The sequence below is a fragment of the Berghia stephanieae genome, chromosome 2, assembly GCF_034508935.2.
Source record: "Berghia stephanieae isolate SIO BIC M18660-M18661 chromosome 2, UCSD_Bste_1.3, whole genome shotgun sequence".
NCBI lineage: Eukaryota > Metazoa > Mollusca > Gastropoda > Nudibranchia > Aeolidiidae > Berghia > Berghia stephanieae.
Genome location: NC_088361.1, coordinates 119,967,802 through 119,990,938, shown reverse-complemented (window position 1 = coordinate 119,990,938; position 23,137 = coordinate 119,967,802). Strand labels below are relative to the sequence as shown.

Genomic DNA, 23,137 nt, shown 5'->3' with positions numbered 1-23,137 from the left:
GTTTCCATAGACTAGATCCAAGATATACATATATATATATATATATATATATATATATATATAATATATATACAATATATATATATATATATATATATATATATATATATATATATATATATATATATATATATATATATATATATATATACAATATATATATATATATATATATATATATATATATATATATATATATATATATATATATATGTTATATATATCTTGGATCTATTCTTTAAAAAATATAGGGATGGAGGTCAAAATTATTCTGTACAGCCCATGTTTAAAAAATTGAGCTTTTATATAGCGCAATATCCACTAAACGTGCTCAAAGCGCTTTACAAGTGGTCCCTTGTCAACAGCTACATAGAACACGTAGGACGAGACATGGCGTCTGTTAGGCGATATTACAATTTTTTCGGACAGAGACAACGCTGTTAACGGCCCGGTACTCCATTTGACACCTGAGAGAATGTGAGTAAAGAGCCTTTTCCAAGGACTCAACTATGCACCGAGCAAGGCTCAAACCCAGGACAATCCGATCCGAAAGCGAGTGTCATACCACAAGACCACATAGCCGTTAAATGTTTGCTAACGGGCACAGAAGACAGTAGTGTATGTCTTCCTGTCCACAATGGGAAGACAAAAGACCCCATATATATATATGACTTGGGAGAATTCAAATATTAAAAATATAAACTCTCTCTCTCTAAATAGGGAACAGGTGTAGATTCCAAGAGCACACTATCAATGTACTTGGTTTGAGATCACCTAAATGTTTCACCCAGACCAGCACAAGATCCCACTAAGAGGAATACACTCAGATTTTTACATTATATTGTTTGTTTGTTTTTAAGGGTTTTACGGCGCTTGCAACACATTTAGGTTATATCAGCGCCAGTAAAAAGGAAGAAAATGGGATCGTAAAAAGTTCTAGAATTACAATTAAAGAACCCAAGAGAACTTAAGACAAAGGGGAACTGAGAACAAATAGGGATCAGATGTAGAATCCAAGAGCATACCAACAATGTACTAAGCTTGAGATCACCTATAAGTCTCATCCGGACACAAGCACAAAATCTAACAAGGAGGAATACACTAAAATGCTTACATTATACATTCAAAATAAAAAAATACAATACATAACAGAGAGATGATTTACAAGGAAAAAATATCATCTCCCAAACCAATAACTATGCATTCGTCTGTGTCCCTCCCAGCCAAGCACGACGGCCAGGGCAAAACCAAGTAATCTAATTCCAAGACAAAGACAGAAAGCAAATTGGAAAACAGATGTGTATAAGGGGATAGAAGACACAGTAAGTGCCACCCTGCCCACTATGTGAGAAGAAAATAATATCTCAGAGGAGAATGACTCGAGTACTTATCTGGTAAAGGATCAAAGTCAGGTTCTGGGCAAAACCAAGTTACGAGTTTCATGGCCCAGATATAATAGAGGGATGAAAAAAAACAAAACACCCAAAAAAACTGAGAGCTTATTCGCCCATTATCTCACCAGGGGGCAAAGTAAATCATGGTGAACCGGTGTATGTGGAGTTGAGATAGGGTAAAACTAACGATGAAGACAAGACGAATACATGTGAAAATCAAAAACTTATTTAATTTCATGTCCAATTACATTATAAAATCATACTAAATAATGCAAGCACAAAGGTTCTGAAAATACAAATGAAAATGAGTGAAATGAACGACTGAATAAGTTACATTAAAATTTTGTTAAAAAAGAAATATCATCTGTTTTCTATGCGCTCTAAATGTCTACCTTGATGACAGCATACAATGATAAATTACAATGATATATAAAGGTGAGGAATAAGCTCAGGAAATCTTGCATGCATCGACAAATTCACTTTCATCAAGACACTTAAACCTGTAATCGCAAATCCATCCAATAACACATATATAATATTGTGACCATCCACCACAATCTGGTGTTATCTTTGCATAAATCAGGAGTAGAAAATTCTAATTAACTAGCCAATTGCCGTACTCTGAAAAAACAGGCATTAAAAAATTTGGCCAGAAAACTTGTCCTACAAATATTGATCGATTTAAATAACCCCCCCCCCCCCCCCCCATCTCGGCAAAAACAAACCCTCTCAAACCTGGGACTGCGCATGACAAAGTCCTGGGTTTGAGAGTTGTTTGCTGAGATGAGAGTCATTGAAATTGACGGTTATTCTCAATGGCAGAGTAACCTCTACATAATACCAGATTGGGTGACGAATCACATTTATCATTGCACAACAGCAATTGTCACTTCAATCAAACATACCCCTGAAATACCAAATATTCTTCTGATCCTATTGCATCAATCCTTACATCACAACCACACACCCCTCCCCCCTCAAGAAAGGAAATGTATATAAGAAATAAAAATCCACTTCTTGCATACACATACACAAAGAAAAAAAAATGGCAATTGTGATATGGAGGAATTATTATGCAAAACAGTTTACACTCATTCTCTCTCAAAACCAATAAATAATTTCATAACACATGCATAGCTGCCAACTTTTCAAAATGCAAAAACGTATTATTATACGCGGTGCGGCTCGGCGCCCAATTCATGTCTTAAAATGGCATATTTATTAATGTACTTAAGTACTAGAATGGTCAGAACTGTTATACTAAGAGAAGCTTACCTTTATCATCATACTGGGTAGGCAGGCATAAGTGATGGGGAGGTGGTGACAGAAGCAGATTACTGAGGCTTGGGCTTAACAGCCTCCTTTGTGGCGAAAATTTTCTCCCAAGATAATTTTTATCAGATTTTCTTCTTTATTTTTTTCTGGATTTTTTTTTCTTTTTCTGGATTGGCCAAATCGTACTAAGTACGATTTTATCGTACTGGTTGGCAGCTATGCACATGATTTTTAATTTTAAAAATTACAGTAATTGGAATAGTTGTCAAATACACTAAGGATTAAACAGGATACCTTGTTTACTACTTATTAAAAAGCTTTAAGTTAAAACCAAATTTATTTCATCATGTGTAGTTTGTTCTTTTTTGAAAGTCTCAAAACAAATGAGTAAACACACAAGGAAAGTGACGACAACAACAAAAATAATGAATTTAATAAAAACAAAAAACTGTAACTGCGAATGAGCGGATATACATCAGCATTGGCTAAGTAAAAAATTATTAAAAATAAGGGTTTTCAAAGATAGGAATAGAATATAGCATTTGATGCTATAAAAGGGTAAAAACTAATAGAGTTTGGATAAATTCTCCAGATATGTGCTTTTGTGGTTACACAATGAAAAGCTTCCCAACTCAAATTATAAAAAAAAAATATTTTAAAATTTTAATGTTCATAATCAATTACTTAACATCACGCAAACTTGTCAATTTCACCAGTACTATGCAATGGCCAAACAGTGTGGTTGGAATGAATTAACCAGAAAATAAATTTAAGCGAACAATTTCAATTCTAGACAAATCACAAGTTTTCTTGAATTCTGAATGAATTTGTAGATAGAAAAAAAAAAATCATGTCTCCTTTACAAAAATTACAGCACAATAATTCCTCTAAGGTTGAATAAAGGAAATTTATCTATTTGCTTTTTTTTCTTTTAAAATAATATGATGTAGACGTGAGCTGAGAAATAGATAGTGGTACAAGATATGAAAACATTCTAAATTGGTCTAGAGGATAGAAGAGAGAAGAGACCGATTTAGAATGGTTTTCCCCATTCACAGAAGAGGAAAGATTACAGAGTGATGTAACTGGAATAACATACATGGTTCAATATATGAGGATAACAATTGGTTTCAAATAGGTACTTATTTTAAAACATGGAAAAAAAAAATAATTGGATGAGGCTGTGACAAAAGTTGATTTTCATGTCCTAATGATAAAAAGACAAAAAAGCTTTTTAAGAACTCTTTAAAAAATAAGTACACAAAGGCTCAAAAACTTGTTTATTTTGCTCTCAACCTTTAAAATCTAACAATTATTAAGTGATCCAGATGATATGAAAATTTATTGAAGTTCCAGTGATAGTTTACTAAAAACAGATATAGCACAAAGGTGACAATGGATAATGAGCAAAATTTCTTAATTGCAATACTTATAAAGCTAGTTTTCTGTTTTTGTTTTTTTCTCTTCTCTTATTTTTGTATTAAAACATGTATCAAAACTATACTTATTATTGTCATTCTTTTTGTGGTTTCTTTCAGTTCATATTTAGTAAATTCTAATATAAAGATTATTTTTACTCATATAACCGAATATTTTGTCGTACATTGATCATAATATCATGTGAAAAGATATCTAAACTTTGATTATTTGACGTCTTCAAAACATAAAACAAATTGTGAATAAGACGTGTATCATGACAATAATAAGAATTTCACAACGACCAAAATGATAAATAGGGCGGTGGGTAGAACTAATGAGAAAAAGACAGCCGTGGAAAGTTGTGAAGACAAATATGGGTTCACACAGAGCAGTAATTCATTAATTACAATTGAGGAAAAAAGAAAAATTCCATATTGCATTTGTTACATCTGAAGAAATTGGACTTAAATAAGATATACATGAAAATCATAAATTTGAATACAGAATATTAAAGGAAGTCTTGTAGTTGAAATGCATCTAAATGATGAAGCCAGACTGTGCTGAAAAACTCATTCTTAACATTGCTACATTGAAATCAACTATAATTCCACAAAAAGAATTTTATAATTATAAAATTTGAACCTCTTTAGTAGTTGCCAAAAACGAATAAAATAGCAGTGACAGTTCCACAAACAACTGCAAATTTTGCAGGAAAACACTCCTCTCCTCTTTGAAAATAATATTAATATATGTTTTTCTGATTAATCGAGGAAAATAACTGATGACACATGACAGAGTTAGAGGGAGAGATTACACTATTACATGCTTTTGATTTTCATCATCTTCATTTTTGGCTGTTTCCTTTTGGCATCACGACGTTGCTCACGTTCCTTAAAGAAAAAAAGAGAAAAGTAATAAATTAATCATTAACGCTGTCATGTTCAGATCATTTCTGAGGAAGTAGAAAGAAAACAAAAGTTCCATAAATGTCCCGTGTAAATCAAGAAGTTGGATTTTAAGATAATCTAAGTCTATCCTTTGATGCATGCAGCCAAGCTTTCATTCTCAACATCACTCATAACCAAATCCCACCTATAAACTATTTCATGGGTCCATCCATCACCACATTTTCAATTTTGTTATGATTTTTTCATATTATCAGAGTGTCCAAGAAAATTTGAGGCAGAAAAAATCCGAAATCATCCGAATAAGTAAAAAACACACCTGCATACCTATTTGGAAGTCATCATTGTGACATTCATTGAGAAGCAACACATAAAAGTCAGCCTTTTTGTTATTACTACTAACACGTTTAAGATGACAGAGGCTAGTTCAAATGTTGTTGCCAAATTATCAGGTTTAGTTTTATAATATTTTAATCCTTATGAAATAAAGTGAGATCAAAACTTCAAAACAGAAAAAATAAAGAAAGAATCCATCTGTCTTAACTTAGATAAGGACCAATACACAAGCACAAGTGTGAAACAAATGAAATAATAAGTTAAGAAATGAGTAGCTGCCAAAATGGTAAAGCACTGAAGAGGGAGTTTCGGGATGAACTTTAAGGAGATTGTATTTTTAAAAATTTCATTTTAATTTTTTTGGGTAATACATTGCAATATACATTTGCTGAACTACATGGGACAGCCAGAAAAGTTTGTTGAATCATGATGAATATGTGCACACGTATGTGAGACAGGAGACGCAAACTGTGATATAGCCTACTGTACAAGTGTTGCTGCTATATGTTTAGTTTAAATACTCATGACATCGCGAGCTGGATATATAATGTACCAACACACAAAACTATGTGTAACCTTAAACCTTTATAGACTAATTGATACAATTTAGTGAGAACTTCTCATCAAAATGTTTGTGCATCCTGGTCTCGTAGATTCATGAATTTTTGGGGGTAAAATAATGAATATCATTCACTTCTGAATTATTCGCTTAGACAAACAATACACACATCACCACGCCATATAACAAGGCACACGGAATAACATCATAGGATGTGGGGAAAGAGGTAAGATTGAAGGGAGATGGCACTTGTCCACACATGCGTTCCCTTGTGAAAACTATAGCCGGAGTCCATGGCTATCCCGTGCTTGTCACAGGCGATTGAAAAATAAGCATGGCATTATCAGGTATCCCAATACAATTCCTTTATTAGTGTGTCAACATACAGTATTGTGATAAATACTCACACATTGTGAGTCTGATTGTTTCAGGTCAGGCAAGCACTTAAGATGGATATGTCTGAGACTTAAAAAAATTGATGCCACATTACATGATGGTGATCACAAGTTTAAAAAATGAAAAGTGAGTTGATGTTAAGGGTGCTTAAGGAACTATATGATTCCATTGGTTGAGCTCTTGAATACAACTCACGGTAATCAATTATTTTTTTTCGTGATCATTTTATGACTTGATATTTATTTTTTAGGACAGTCTTAGGCTATAAGTTCACGAAGAATACAGTAAAATGCAACTCGCTCTCTCTCTCTCTTTTAGTGGCCAGTGTGTTGGCCCTAAGCCTGTTTAGTTCGTCGAAACAGTGAAACCGTTCGTGGATATCATGAAAAATTTACCAGACAATGAAGGACAAAATTTGGGAATTCTATCCTTGTTCATTGAACCTGTGAATTTGTCAAATGCGCTTTCGACGGATGCACGTTGCACTGAATAATGGCTTTTAAGTAGCTGTAACATTATAGTAGTAGTAGTAATAGTAGCAGCAGTAGTAGTAGTATTGGTAGTAGTAGTAGTAATAGTAGTAGTAATAGTAGTAGTAGCAATAGTAAATTGAATCTCTAAATGCTCGGGAATTCCTACCTATATACTTTGACAAGATAAACACATCTAAAAATGGAGTATACTTAATTCTTTTGAACTTAAACCGTTACAAAAAATTTTAAAAATCAAGATCAGATCAAGAAAAAAAAAGAAAAAAAAGATTCGAGTTTATATGTCACAAAATAATAAAGGGAAATAATCAGTAATGATTAATCTTTATCCGCATTTAGTTCTCTGATTGAATGCTTCCCATCAAAGATGTTGATTCAATGTTATATTTACTTAACACAATACTCGTAGCAAATGGTGAAAATATGAATATCTGAGAACATTTAAAGTTAGCATGCTTATTCTTTGAGCAAATCCACATCACATTATGAAAGGTTTTAGTGAAAGACAGGCATCATATAATCAACTGAAATTTTTGTAATAATTTATGATAGTGACATAAAATTAGTCTAATTAAAGAGCTCCACCAACTTTCAAGTTTTGCAAAAAAAAAAATTTTAAACCCTCGGACTGAAAATTTTCAACATTTTCCAAACTATTTAACTAAAGGTTCAAATTCTAGTGTTAATCTGACTTATCCAACATCACTGACACCCTGATTATTGATCCAGCAACATTTTGTTTTTTCGACAAATCTCACATCTAGAGAAAGAAACCAGTATACAATACCCCACCTATACATCCCTCCATTCAAGCCTTGCAATATTCAAGCCTCATACTCATCGGATTAATTTAATGGATGAAAGAGAAAAACAAAACATCTTTCTAACTTGTCAGGGAGTCAGACAGCTAAAGAGTTAAAGCTTCAGTCAACATCATTTTAAAGGATAGTTTTATGGCCAATCAAATTTTACTTTTTTACACTGGAGAAATAAGGAAAGATTCAGCTTCATACACTACTTTGTATATCTGAAGGTGAACAATACCACACCTATCAATGTTTTAAAACACAACAATTCTTTTTTTAATGACTAGAGGTTGTTGACTTATTGACCTTATAATTTGTTTACCAATTTTATGAGTTAATTCCCTTATGCTCCGTGAGCTCTCCTCGTTTATAAATTAATAAAAGGAGGCTACTAGCGATCACCCATTTGTTGTGTTCCCTCCAAAAAGGAAAAAGCAGTGTTTGTTGAGTCTTCTACATATATGTAGAATAAAATAGTACCATCAAACTTAAACATGGCCTCAACAGGGAAAAGTAGAATCAACAAACCTCAAGTCTGCGAGCTTTATCCGGATCTTCCTCTGACATCAGCCTCTCCTTCTCCATCCGCCTTTTGTCCTCCCTCTTCTGTTGCGCACGTTCCTGGCGTTGATTGTGGGCTGCCTTTAAGAACTGCTCCTCTGCCTTCTGGCGGTTCTTCTCTGCTCTGATGTGAGCCTATGAGATAAAAGAAATAAGAACCAAATACAAAAACTAAAGTGTAAGAGCATAAACAACTCTAATTATGAACAATCAGATAACAGTGACATGATTCAATTTCTTTTTATTTAAAACTTTTTGCTTTTCTTTTTCTTTAAAACTTTTAGCTACCTGCTTCTGAAAATGTTTGAGTCTACTTGTCAAATATTTCAAAGAGATCATAAAAAAGAGAATTATAGGGTATTTTATTGATACAAAAATAAAAGATGACAGAAGCGTTTTCATGGAATTGTTGTTGCAGCATTTGGCCAGACTTGCCAACCCTTTGAAACGAATTTTAGGGAGATCCCCATTGATGCAAGCAATTTACCAAAATTGCAGAAATTATGAGTGGTAAACACTAAAAAGGTAGCTCACCGTAATCAGTATTTTGGTGTTAAGTGAAGGTCATACATTTGAAATTTCTGGCAGATACTGCTGATCCCCAGTGTTTATTACTTAATAGTTACGATCAGCTGGATCTATTCAAAATTGATCACTAAGTGGAATTGGCACTGGATAAGCTCATGAGGTCATGTCATGTGACAACTAATTGACCAGCTGAATAAAAACCAAGAATATCAATGAAAATATCAAAGGACAGATAAAATTACCAAAAAAAAAATTTTTTTTTTAAATAAATAAATAAAAAAGTTTTGTGAAAGATTTTTCTTTTTCAGGAGTTTTAAGACTGGGAATGCATAAAGTAAAGCTTACTTCCGGAAGTCGACTCCCCTTTTTCAGAGAAGTGGCAAGTGTGCTCGGCTAATTGATAAGTTTTTCTTATTTCATAATGTCTTAAATAGGTGATTTATATGGCAAACCATGGACAGATTTAAACCAGCATAAACTCAAAAATATATTTTCTTTCACATCAATAATAGCAGCACCGTCATTTTTCTTCCCATCTGCAGCACACAGATGGCTAACCAAATTCTCATTCAGAAGACAGTTTAGTTCACCTCACAGAACAAAATTTGTATCCAACTATTTCCTTCATGCTCATGGCACTCGTATGAGAGAAGATTCTTTCTACCTGTAGGCCCCACTAAGTGTCTGTATACGACATCTTACTAACCTCTCTGGTCAGCTGAAAACGTGATACTTTATCAATGAAGGCGAACACCAGATGAATCAAGGGTTTGAGATTCTCCATGTCAGTTGTACGAGTCTTTCCTTTGGTGGGTACTGGAATCAAAACCATTTCAATTGATAAAATAAAAACCAAGATTATTAATTTTTTTCCGGAATGTATTATCGATTCTTTCTTCAATTCAACTGAATCACAAACAGACTTTCTATGGTATGGCATAGGACACGAAAAAACAAAGTATATAAAAGTAATGTTTCCGATTCATCTATTAAAAAAATTATATTTTCACTTTATTGACATTTTGTTCCTATTTACAAATCCTATTAATCAAACGATAATTCATAATTACCAGCCATTCAATAGAAACAAATGCAAGCTTTTGCGTAAATAACAACACACAAATGAGCATATGCTCTTCACAGATCCCTGATACTTTCACTTGAAAAGAAAAAAACAAACCATAAGCTACTGTAGTTGCAAAAAATTAAAGACCACTTTACAGAAATCATCATTTTGATTAATTTCCTCTTCATAGATATATTATCGTACAGATTCAACAGCAGTATATGTACAGTGCTTTACCCCATTGATAGTCTCTAAGCATTTTAATCACATAAAGTACATCAAAAGAATTTGGAAGCCTTTATATAAAATGATCTAATATTAATATTTTTCAATTTTATGGTTATTGGCATATTTAGATGATTCTTTAAAAGCATTCAGGTACTGTCCCAATTCATGATTGATCCAGATGCCAAGAACAAGTGCTCTGATGATCCCTTCACTGGCATGGCAGTATAACATTTGATTTGGAGAACGTTTCACTGAATCTGTATAAAATGTTTCATCATTACTTTTTCTTACAGATCTTGACACATAGTACCGTCAAATAGAAAAGTAAATCGTACTTCCATCAGGTGACACAACTTTTACTGACAATCTCTATGATTGATGTTCATCGTACCTATGTAGAAGGTTTTTTGGGGGCTGTTTTACATATTCCAGTCCAAATTCAATACAAAATCAAAGTCAAATTGAGCTAGTAAAACATTTATGCCCACTGAGAATAACAAGGCTTTGATTTCTTGATATGAAGTCATTAGATTTCATGAATTAATATGTTTTATAAATGTTGTAATCTCTTGGGCATGTTGAGGTCTATCAAGCCTTGGACTGTCGTACCTGCCATTCTTTGAGAATTTACAAATTGCATTGTGTACAGCTGTTTTACTTCAATCAAGTGTTTCACTCATCTATCCATCTCTTAGAATATCTTACATAGTTTAAACCAGTTTGTTATTTATTTTATTTTCACACATACCATGTAAATCTTAATATTCCAATAAAAAATATTTCAAAAACGAAGCTAAACATCCTTCACAATAATTTGGCAATGTGTTAAAATTTCAAATTTCAACGTTTAACAAAAGACCAGTATATACTTAACCAAGTAAAATCTAATTACATTGATTTTCTTGGAAAAAAAAATAATGTTGCCGTGTTATATTTAATTAAAGTCAAATTTCTCAAGATTATTAAAATCAGAATGGATTAAAAGTGAGAGAGAAAATAGACTAAAGCACAAAACTTACAGTTGAAACAAAATAAGATACATGGCTTGGTTTCAGGCATCTTGGTGGGTTGGGAGTCTCTGAAAAAAATCAGGATTAAATACAGGCTCATTAATATATCTATAAATAAGAAGAAAAAAAATAATTCTCAAATAAAATTTTCAGAAATTTATTTGTCGGAAACAAATCTAAAATTTATAAAGTGACAAGATTGTAAAGAAAACAAAGCTAAGTGTTGGTCAAAAATAATAATAATAACACAATAAATAAATCTCAATCATAATTATTAATTTTATTAACTTCAAGGAATAAAGAATAATATAAATGGAAATATGTATCCATTAGGTTATATTATCCCTTGCTTCACCATCAAAATTATCAATTTATCTTTTCTATCCCCTTCCTTTTTGTGACAAGCTGTTCACATCTTAATGTACGAAACCCAAAACCTTATATAGACTTGATATAAGCATCTTTAAACCGTCATAGTGAGTATTAAACGAAAAATGAATGCAACACTTTTACAGCTAAAAAACTTGAATTTTCAGATTAAAACTCTGCACCAGCCAATAACAAATCAATATAAAATGGTATTGAAGTATGGAAAATCGACATAGCATCTATCAAAACGGGGGAAGTAGATAAATACATTTGAACAGCTTCAGACAGCTTAGTATTTCCAAGAAAGGAAAATGTAACCACAACTGTATTCATTATTTATAAATGTAATTCAAGTGTGGATTTCACTCCCTTGAAAACTTAGGAATATACACACTACTGGTAGTAGTTTTGAATTATTAAGCCTCTCGAAATGTACACGCTAAACAATCCACATCAACACAGTGTCCTCATTTCCCTTCAACAATGAAAGTTGTGCAAAAAGAAAGGATAGGATTGGATTATCCTAGATATTTCCACAATTTGTACTATTATTATTATTATTATTGTTGTTTCGAAAAACAAACTTACTCTTGCTGAAGTTTGGGACCAGAGAATCTGTCAGAAATGTGAATGTACTCAATAATTCCATCATATTTAGTTAGCATCTGACAAACCTGTTATTGCAAGAAAGATATAAATAAAACATAGCTTGTATTGATTATTTAAAAGAGAGAACTTTTCTCAATGTATTTCAAATGATATAGCCAGATCAGACAGAGAGAATGTTTCATTAACTCACTCAATCCTAGAGATTTTTGCTACTTTTCAAAATTGGAAAAAAATGTATTAAAAATGAGCATTTACATAGATAGTTTTATTCAACTACCATTAACATGTAAAAACTAAAAAACATTAGCTTTGACACTACGCCTATAATTTATCTCAGAAAAAGGTAATAAATAGGCATGGGGCAAAAGTAGCCCGGGTAAACTACGGATATAATCAGTGTTAGGATTGAGTGAGTTAAAATCAAGTCTATCTTTCAAGGGTCTTGCTCACAAGAAATTATTAGTGGAGTCAACAGGAATATTCTTTTTTTTTTTTGCTCAAAAAAATCCCCCAAAAATCCTTTATAGGGATGAGAAATATTTACCAAAAAGAAAAATTACATTGATAAATGTTGAGTGAATTTAAATATAATATAAGGCAAAGAAAAAAAAAAAAAGCTTAATCCAAAATAATAATTTGATGTTATCCCGAATTTCAATGATACGGTAATAAATTCCAGTACTTAAATAATTTAAGAATGCTTCGGTTGTACTGAGAAACTAATTTTTTTGGTATCAGGAAGTGAAAGCAAAGTAGGTAAGACATTACACTAACATCTAATAAAGACTCTGGCTTAACCCCCATTTTCATCATCTCATTTCTCACTCTGCACCGCTGAATGGGCACGATCTATATTACATTTCCATGTGCTCGAGGTCATTGGTCACATTGCAAAGTGTGCTCAAAATGACCCACATAGTGAAAAGTGTTCACAATTTAAGAAATATCCAACGCTACAATTGGTCATTTTGCTCAGCATGACTCATGGGTATGTTTACAACTTTCAAAAACAAAGCAGCGTGTTCAGATGCATTGAGAAATGAACAATCGTTGTACAACAACAAATCATGTGATTGATGACTAGGATGGACGGAAACATGAATAAAGAGCTGATGTCTCATTAGATTCAATCTGTTCTATAAATAATAAATATTAATTTTTTTTTTTTAAAACCGAGCAAGAGCTTTGGACATAATCAACCAACCCTTTTGTCCAGTAAAGCTATGGGAGCTTCAGCAAGTTCTGTGAGTAATTGGTACGAAGAAGGAATGTCAAATTTCTCCATACTCTTCTTCTCAGTGAAAAGAGACTGAATAGAAATAAATTAATACAAAATAATGTCATTTACAATATGAAAAAGATCTGAAATCTACATAATCACAATAATAATAATAATAATATAATAATAATAATAATAATAATAATAATAATAATAATAATAATAATAATAACAACAACAATAATAATATCAAAAGGAATTTAAATTTAATATTTTTACATTTGATAGCTACAGGAACTGTTCGCTTTACTGTTTAAAGGGTTTCACAGCCCTTGAGACACATTTAGGTAATTTCAGCGCCAGTGTAAAAAGAAAATGGGTCGTCAAAAAATTCTAGGTATTTACTAGAAAAAGTAAGACAAAGGGGAATGCAAGTTCGGAACAGATGTAGATTCCAAGAGCAAACTATCAATGTTTGAGATCACCTAAAAGTCTCATCAAGACACAAGCACAGAATCCCACCAAATACTCTCAAATCCTAACAATTCATTATATGTTCTAAACTAAGAAAAAAAAAACAAACAAAAAAAAAAAAAACAACAAACAAATAACAGAGATAAGATTTGCAACGAAAACAATTTATATATATCTATCAAAATGATAACTAAACATTTGACTGTTTCCCTCCGGGCTAAGCCAGGACAAAACATGTCTCATTCCAAGACAAATCGGAAGATAGGTAAAGGAGATAGAAGACCAAGCGACCCAACCCTGTATTCTCTTTATTCAGTAAGACATACATCAATATTAGTAACAAAATGTTTGAAAATGACTATTTCAGATTATAAATGGTCCCAACATGTACTACTGAATCATTAAGTCCAACAAATTGTAATGATAAGAAAGATGAATGAAAAAGCTGCCATCCAGCGATCATACACTCACCAAATCGTTCATTTCTTTATGGAGTTTTGAGACTACTTTCTTCTGTACCACAGCCATGACATATGTATCCATCTTTCCCGGTTCCATATCAACTCTTATGACCTGTTAAACATGTTGATTATTGTCAAATTGTATTATATAATTTCGTAAAGCTAAAAATAAACAGAGTAATAATCATTCCACTTTATAATTATTTATCAACACAATATACAGAAAACATTTGAGATGTATACTGGGACTTCCAATCCGTTGATGAAGACTTGACAATTAATTAAACAAGGCTGATTTCAAATCTAGTCAAAGTTGAGGATTTTCCTGACCCCAATTTCCACTTAGCAATGATTGGGTAGTGAAGTTCTGGTGGAAAGTACTAGCATCCTATCGAAACAGCAGCATGTAGCAAGCTTAAAAATACAAAACCTGAGACACAGTTCAGAGGCCATATGAAGCTGGTGAACAAATTATCTTTTACATTTCTAAATAGAATTGGTCTTCAGAAAAAATTCCTAAATTCAGATTCTTATGATATATTATTTAAACTAATTCATCATTAGAAGAAGAAGAAAAAAAAAAGGAGAGAAAAAAGAAAAAGAAAGAGCTAAATTGCAATTTACAAACTTTCAATTCAAACATAGAAACGTGCAACATAAACTGATATAATGACTCACAATTTGATCTGAAGCTGGTTTGAATATCCTCAGTAACAAGTTGATGAGATCCTGCCTCTTCAACAATTTCAACTCCACTAACATTCCTTCCACACAGCTTCGTCCGCTACACCACAGGGCATAAACATTTTCTGATTCCTTGATAAGAACATCTGTTGACACTTCTTTTGATACACCATCATCACCTTAAGAAAAAAAAAAAGTAATTTATACAATTTATTTAGAGATAAGAGCTGTAGAAAAATAATCAAGCAAAATCATGCTATTACTCAAAGAGTTTGCAGTAAAGTTATGATGACCAGGGTATGGTAATTTGGAATGAACAGCGATAAATGATCGGAAATAAAAATGTTCAAGTACTTTAACAAAGAGAAAAGAATTAAACAACACTATAAAAAGGATTTGATAATTACATGCTATTAGGGAAATGTGTAACAACAACTAGGAGTAATCGTAAACATGCTCCTGCAAATAATCCCAGGGTTGACGATTTCAGGGGTAAAAGTTTACTGAATTTTTACACAACGCACGTCGACCAACCCCTGTCTGAACACTGGACTCCACTAAAAAGAGATTATGTACTTACCTTTCAATAAATGACATGCCATTATCGTTCAGGATAGCAATAAGTCAAGTTTGATCTTACTTTAATACTTGTATCCTGGTGCTCAGTGGATGGAGGTCTGTTTTGTTTTTGTTTTTTAAGGGTTTTGAGGCGCTTGCAACGCATTTAGGTTATTTCAGCGCCAGTAAAAAGGAAGAAAATGGGATAGTAGGTAAAAAGTTCTAGAATTACAATTAAAGCACCCAAGAAAAGTGAGACAAAGAGGAATTAGTTTAAAAAGGGGACAGATTTAGATTCCAAGAGCATCCTATTAATTTACTTAGTTTGAGATTACCTAAATGTCTCAGCCAGACACAAGCACAGGTCCCGAATAAGAGGAAAATTCTCAAATGTAAACATTTTTTTTCGAAATAACAGTACATTAGAGAGAAATGGTGTACAAGGAAAAAAAAAAAATCTCCCAAAACTATAACTATGCATTCAATTGTTTCCCTCCCAGCCAAGGACTCCGGCCATGGTCAGAACAAAACTAAATAATCTCATTCTAAGACAAAGACAGAAAGCAATTGGAAAACAGATACAGGGGATAGAAGACACAGCAAGTACCTCCCTGCCCACTATGGGAGGTCGGAAACCCCACCCATGGATGGAGGTTTCTTATCTAATTGGTTGAGCTTTCGACTTCCGTTACCCCAGTGATGGAAAATATACAGAGATTATTAAACTTACTTAATTCAATAAATAAACGGAAAATTAGCAACCCTGTTACTGTAAATCTCATGACAAAATGAAGAAAAAAAATCATGATGGGTATAAATACCTGCACTGCTCACCAGCAGACCAACATTTCACCTTTGTATGAATTTCTAATTCTATTTTGCCAATAGGGAATGAGATTTCAAAACAGATTTAAGAGTAGCGCCCATTTATTGGAAGTCGCGTCTTGACAACAGACAGACGCTTCTTTCGCTATTATTAGTACCAATCATCAGCGGGAAGTTCAGTAAGTTTAGGAAGGGTAGTCTCATCATATTGTATTACTTATCAACATCTTTTATTTTTAATTTGTAGTCTACATCATATTTTGTTAACAATTCATAATGGAGAAAACTAAAGAAAAGATCTACGTTGATTATGATATGCATTTTTGTAAAGAAATATGAATAATAAATTTTGTATTTGCAGCGGTTGGCTTGTTTACAAATAACTTCTACGCCGGTGACGTCCAATCAAGGGACGCTACTCTTCTGCTAATCTCATTACCTATAAACAACTTTTAAAAACTTTAATAAAAATAAAACAAACTCACCTACAATACTGAACTGCGACTGCAATAGTTCTTTGTGGGATGAAAACCACGCTTGAGCTAATTTACTGTTTTTAGTTTTTCCAGCCAAGAAGTTCAAGAAATACACAGAGAGACCCGCTATCATGAGCATCTCTAAATAAAAACTATCCCAACTTGTCCTCAGATGAAGAGGTACCTGGTGGCAGGAAGAGAAAGTAAAAGTCGACTGCTTCACAAAATGTGATTCATGTGAATTTGAGCCACAACTCATACTCATAAACCAGCACTTTAAATAGGTTATGCCACTCTACGTTAATCCTGACTATTTTGCATTATTGATAAAAATAAATAAAATAATTGAGATTTATAGAGCGCAATATCCACTAAATGTGCTCAAAGCCCTTTACAAGGGGTCCCTGGTCAACAGCAACATTTAACATGTAGGACGGGACATGATGCCTGTCAGGCGATATTACAATTTTTTGGACAAAGACAATGCTGACGGCCAGGTACTCATTTTACACCTTAGTAAAAAGCCTTTTCCAAGGACTTAACTATGCACTGAGCGCGAGGTTCGAACCCAGGACCTTCCAATCTGAAATCGAGTATCATACCACTAGACCACATAGCCGTACTGATAACTAACTAAATAAATACAAGTTTACTTTTAGAAGCTAAAATTGCTTAATACATATTAGGCCATAACATATAAATTATAAATATTGAATACCAAAGGCATATTTCAAAATAAATTTTAAAATTACAGAGAAACAAATAAAAGTAAATTGTAATCCTTTATAGCCACAATGCCCGGTTTCTGTAGCTTGAAACAGGCCTTTACAAATATTGCTTATAACCCTTTAGACACTGCTGAATGGAAAGAGATGACAAAGCCTGACAATACCAATTCAAATGAGATTTGCTTGTGTGTCAGTCGTGTGCTTTATTTGGTGTACTACACAGACAAGACCAACCTTTGCCATTTGCAGGTCAGGAAGATTTTCACTAGCTTTGCCTTTAGACAAATCTTTCTCTTTATCAAAATTTTCAAATTCCTCTTCATCCGTGAGATGATCAAATTCGTCGTCTGCCTGTAAAGAGAAGAAATTATCATCTCATTTAAAATTAAACGTATTATTAAAGGAATTTCCCCTAAATTTTAAAAATTCAAACAACAAACATGTGTAACTATTTCAAAGCAAGGAAAAGAGAAGAACAAAAAGGAAAATAAATCACAGCATCCAAGCATGGACTTGATATTTTCACTAAAACATAAGGCAATAAGTTTTTTATAAAACCCGATAATTCTTCTTGGTTAGTAACATTCTAATAAACATGAATTCTCTCTATTTGCAGTAATTTTCAAAATTGGAATTCTTTCATGTTATAATCAAATGAATTGCTTGCTAAATTTGTAACGATGAACTATTTCTTTGTCAACTGGCTTAGAACTACCCGATCCCACTCTCCCCCCCCCTCCCCCGCCCAACAGGATGTTTAAAAATATACCAATTCCTCAAGATGCCCTACATTTCTAATTAGACTCAAGAGATGAGGAATTTATCAATGTATACAAAATAAGACATCTTGTCTTCAGCAAGAACTAATTTTAATTTTAAAAATTTTTTCATTAGAAAATATTCAAAGATATAACATACAAAAAAAGTTATGCAAGAGAACTAGAGCAACAAAAAGCCTAAGTATGAGACAAATATGGAGATTTTGAATAAATTGAATAAAAAAATAAATATGCATCCCTCACCATGGTTTCTTCTTCTTCCTCTCCATCATCAAAACTTTCTTCTTGTTCTTCTTGCTTTTTTGGTGGAGGCACAATTTCCTCCTCTACTTCATCCTCGACTACTGCATCTGAATTTTTATGGGTAAATAACAGAAAAAAAGGTTATGCTGGAAAAAATATATTGTTTTCATAGTCAAATGTTTTAAAACTGTAAAAACACGGTGTAAATTATATAAGCAACAAAATTGTCATTAAAATAGAATAAACATTTTTAAGATTAAATGTTAGATAATGGGGAAGGGTTCATATAGGGAACAGATGTAGATTCCAAGAACATACTTTCTGTGAATTTAGTTTGAGATCATCTAAAAGTCACATCCAGACATAAACACAGGATCCCACTGTGACTGAGAGGAATACACTCAAATGTTTACAAACCATTAAAATTAATATATTCAAACCAAAAAAACATAATACAAAACAGAGAGATGATTTACAAGGAAAAAAAGTATCCCGAAACAAATACTACACTACACATTTGACTGCTTTCATCTCAGCCAAGGACTCGGCAAGGGTCAGGACAAAACCAAGTGATACCATTCCCAAAAAAAAAAAAAGACAAAGCAACTCTTAAAACATAATATAGGGGGATAGAAGACATAGCAAGTGACCTCCTGCCCACCATGGGCGGTCAAAAAACCCACCCAGAGACTTTGTCTGACATGACAAAAAAAAAAAAAAAAAAATTTATGTATGCATAAAATGGGCAATCAGTTAGGATGTTAAGGGCATAATAAGAGAAATTAAGAATTATACAGGACCCGTCTCCTATACTTTAAAATAAAATAAATAATTCAAATAAAATCCAAGGGAATTATGAGAAATATGTAATAATGGTTTAACTGTATCTCCGCTCAAATTGCTATTGTAATTGAATTGCATACCTTCTTCATCATCAACATCAAACTCCTCAAACTCTGCAAAATCATTGTCCTCAATAACTGCATCATGCTTCCTACCTCTTGTCATGTAAAATGACAAAGACACCAACACAAGAAGGAGAAGCCATGACAACTTCATTGTTTTTGTAAAACTGAAATAGAGACAAAAATATATTGCACTATTGAAAAGTAGGCACATCTTTGCAAATTTTAACAATCATGAAAAGAATTGTAAAGTGATCCACCAGCATATCCAATTACTAGTTCGGGTGAAGCCAGTAATGTTCACTGCTTGATATTAACAGGAATAATTGCTTGCTTGTAACAATTTGTCTGGGACAGAATATTTATCTATATAATCTCTATATTGACATAATAAAGCATACTACTGGATGATTGAAATGATTACAGTGTTTCATCCAATTCAAAGAGACTCTCCATGAAAAAACAAAACCTGTGTCCAACAAAGCAGCAATGGCATCCAAGACCCTGTGCAGCATTGCCTAACAACACTAACACTATTAATTTAATACAAGATTGACGTATTCACTATCGATAGTATGCGCTTGGCTAAGAAGCTCACAACATTGCCATCCGGAAGTATAACAGACCAACACCCAAACTATGTGTAACCTTGAACTGTTTAATACAGTTTAGTGAGAATTACTCATAAACATGGATGGCAAAAAGCAATTACAAAGACCTGAGTGACGTCAACTGCAAACTATCTGTAGCCAAATACAGAGTATTTAATATAAGATGATTCTTGCCATGTATACCAACATCATTGCCTAAAAGCCATCACTGTCATCATCTTCAATATAAAAACCCTTTTAAGGCCCCCCATCTAATCCCATTGATTTTTTACTTAATTTGCAGTTACCATTGGGTTCCCTTCATTATACTTTTGGTGTTCCTATACTGACATTATAAAAACACTAATACTGATTTTATACCACTGACCCATAATGTCACTTGAAGCAGCTGCAATGTATTACTAATATTGCCTTTACAAATTAAAAAACAATTTCGACTAGGATTGACAACTACCTCGTCTGATACTCAAATTTGTATAGTCTCGTGGACAATTTTCAAGACAGCATCTATGATTGCCAGTAAAGTATTTGTACGTATTTTGAGTCACCCAATTTTAAAGATTTGAGAATTGAAACACAGAGCATTTTCCAGCATCATTTTAAAATGTTAGAAAAACATTGTTTTACATACCTGCCTACTTGAAAATTTAAAATTCAGTAAGAAATACAAAATTCATCAGTAATTAATGGTCAAATTTCAGAAATACTAAAGCAAACAAAAATAATGATAGATACACCCTTTTATATATATGTAAAATAAACTTACCATGTTATATAGAGGACAGCTTGATAAAATAATATTGGGTTGCTTTTCCTTACAAAAAGCTATCACACCATTGTCTTTCCCTAGCATTGAGATTTTTTATTGTAGCATGCAGTAATTAATGAAACAAAAATATATATGAAACAAAAATATTATTTTTTAATTTAACGTTGCGACCATTTGTATCAGTAATATTTCTTCTATTTCCGTAAGTCGGTAATTGTCCTTACACTTCCGTAACAATTACGGACGGTCTGTAATAATAGGCAGGTATGGTTTTAGCGCTAAATGTGTGTTGATGTTGATCCCCATTTTCATATCATAACGGAGACATGCTCTATCTTGTATCATGGGGAAAGTGCGATATAAATAAATAATAATATTATTATTATGGAAGTGGCTAAAAGGAACTTCTAAACTCAGAGAATAAAATCGAAGTGCTTACGAATTTTACCTACAATCTATCAAAGGTCATATCCAGTCATGGGGTATATGATTTTATTTTGAATGGCACCATTTTGAATTTCACTTCATTCTGACTGACCTGGCCACTGGTCAAAGGTCTTGTTTGTGAAAGTTAACACTATTTTCATTAATTAAAATACTAAATACTTTTGTTTTAATATTCCTTAGTTGCACAAATTAAAATCTATACATTCACCCCTGGGGTTTGGCATCAAAGCGTTTTACAAATCAGCCCGAGACCAACAGCACACAACACTTAAGACAAGACAAGCAGCCAGTTAGGTGAGGTTACTATCATTCGGACAGGGACAATGCTGTTAACGACCAGGTACTCATTTTATGAGTGAAAATGTGAGTAAAGAGCCTTTCCCAAGGCCATTTAGCATCATCCATGATGGGATTCGAACCCTCAACTTTTTGAACAGCCTCATGAATTCTGTCGGTGACAGATATTTTATGCCTAGCCTTGAGGCCAAGGTACTGGTACTACTGGTAGAAAAATATTCGGGTATATAAAAGTCATCAAAATTGAAATTAGACTTAGACTACTTCAGATTTGTTATCAGCGTGGAATTCTAATGCAGAAAAATACCAAATACATATACATCATTATAATTTGTTTGGTTAAAAAAACAAACAAAAAACAAAAACACGAGACTCTCTCTCTCTCTGTTTGTCTCTCTTTCTTTCTCTCCTTTCCCGACCCTGAATAACTCTCTGCCTCTACTCTACTGTTGTTCCAAAGCCGTCGACTCTGAATAACTGCAGCCTATTCTTATTCTTATTATCATTATTGTAACAATCATAATAATAAACAAGCCTAAGCTATTTTGCATTCAATTCAAGTTGGCACATAATTTCATTATTGGCACACCCACACTCCTACCTAGAGTTAGAGGCACAGACAGAGAGCAGAGACTTGAGAGACGCATTCATTCATTGCATTATTGTGACTTTGACTCCATCATATGTCCAAAACTAGATGATAGATTGTCCAAACAAAGCCTATTTCAATTATGCGATTAGAGTTTAAGTATGGATTGATGATAAAATTTGAGTGAGGTCTAAAGTGAGGAGAGAGAAAAAAGGAGAAATGCTCGTGAGATTTCACTTTCACTTGTGACTGACTTTTCATTTCTCTACTCGTTTGTGTACTGTCCAGGATAAAAGCCGAAACTAAAATTGGCAGGCATTATAAACACAAAAGGGGCTGAGAAGCAACCCTGAGCTTCAAAGGAAAATATGAATAACCTTTAAAGAGAGATAGAAACTGACCAAATACTATTTCTTGACAAAATTTGACCAAAACCAATGCTGTACTGTACTTGATGAGCGTGATCTTTTCGTTACTTCTATGTGAAGTATGAAGTATGAAGATTCTCTTTTCTTTCTTCTGAAACAAAACATTGCAGTCACAAAACAGTTTGAGCAGTTCATTAACATTATGACGCGTAGGGCGTGGGGAGGTCTATTGTCCATTATTTCTCATTTGTAAAGCGACGTGATGATATTTAAAGACAAAAGAGTCAATTAATAAGGAACCAAAATATGAAAAATTTAAAACACATTTAAAACATAGAAATAAACACAGTTAAACAACTAAAGATATTACCATTTAATATATAATTTTATTTCACCCAAATGCTCGTCTCCTCGGTAGTATAGTGGTAAGTATCCCCGCCTGTCACGCGGGAGACCGGGGTTCGATTCCCCGCCGGGGAGAATTTTTTTTTTTTAAATCTCTCTTTCCCTCAGCATGGTTTACCCTTAATATTTTCTTTGCAACGCACGACTTCTATGTCATTTAATTTTTTTTTCTTTTTTTTTTTTTTTGGGGGGGGGGGGGTCATGGAGCACTGATTGTTATCCATGATCACTTGCACTTAAGATCACATTTGTGTAGCGCATAACCATTACTAACACCAGTTATTGCTTAAAGGAGGAAAACAGGGATAATCTAGACTTTAAATGTAAAAATGTCATGTTTTAATTTT

General features: G+C 32.9%; 1 protein-coding gene and 1 non-coding gene across 2 annotated transcripts; one reads left to right on the top strand and one right to left on the bottom strand.

The window, feature by feature from the left end:
* Nucleotides 1–1,602: 1,602 nt before the first annotated feature.
* On the bottom strand, nt 1,603–22,586 carry LOC144966439 (PAT complex subunit CCDC47-like). The gene is made up of 13 exons (XM_078902960.1): nt 22,419–22,586; nt 19,323–19,471; nt 18,400–18,506; nt 17,612–17,728; nt 16,659–16,833; nt 14,785–14,969; nt 14,117–14,218; nt 13,157–13,261; nt 11,932–12,017; nt 10,984–11,042; nt 9,377–9,486; nt 8,110–8,277; nt 1,603–4,978 (listed from the first exon to the last, which is right to left on the bottom strand). Exons 2-13 carry the CDS (start codon nt 19,456–19,458, stop codon nt 4,907–4,909), a joined length of 1,422 nt encoding a protein of 473 aa, XP_078759086.1. The 5' UTR covers nt 19,459–19,471; nt 22,419–22,586; the 3' UTR covers nt 1,603–4,906.
* Nucleotides 22,587–22,793: 207 nt separating this feature from the next.
* Nucleotides 22,794–22,865, top strand: Trnad-guc (transfer RNA aspartic acid (anticodon GUC)). The gene has a single exon. It is a non-coding gene; the product is annotated as a tRNA-Asp (tRNA).
* Nucleotides 22,866–23,137: the final 272 nt, after the last annotated feature.

Coding starts and splice junctions, on each gene's coding strand:
- LOC144966439 (XM_078902960.1), bottom strand. CDS start 19,458: ATGAAGTTGTCATGGCTTCTCCTTCTTGTGTTGGTGTCTTTGTCATTT. Junction 17,729..18,399: donor AGGAAGAAGAAGAAACCATG/GTGAGGGATGCA, acceptor TTCTCTTTACAG/GCAGACGACGAATTTGATCA. Junction 8,278..9,376: donor GTTTTCAGCTGACCAGAGAG/GTTAGTAAGATG, acceptor TTTATCTCATAG/GCTCACATCAGAGCAGAGAA.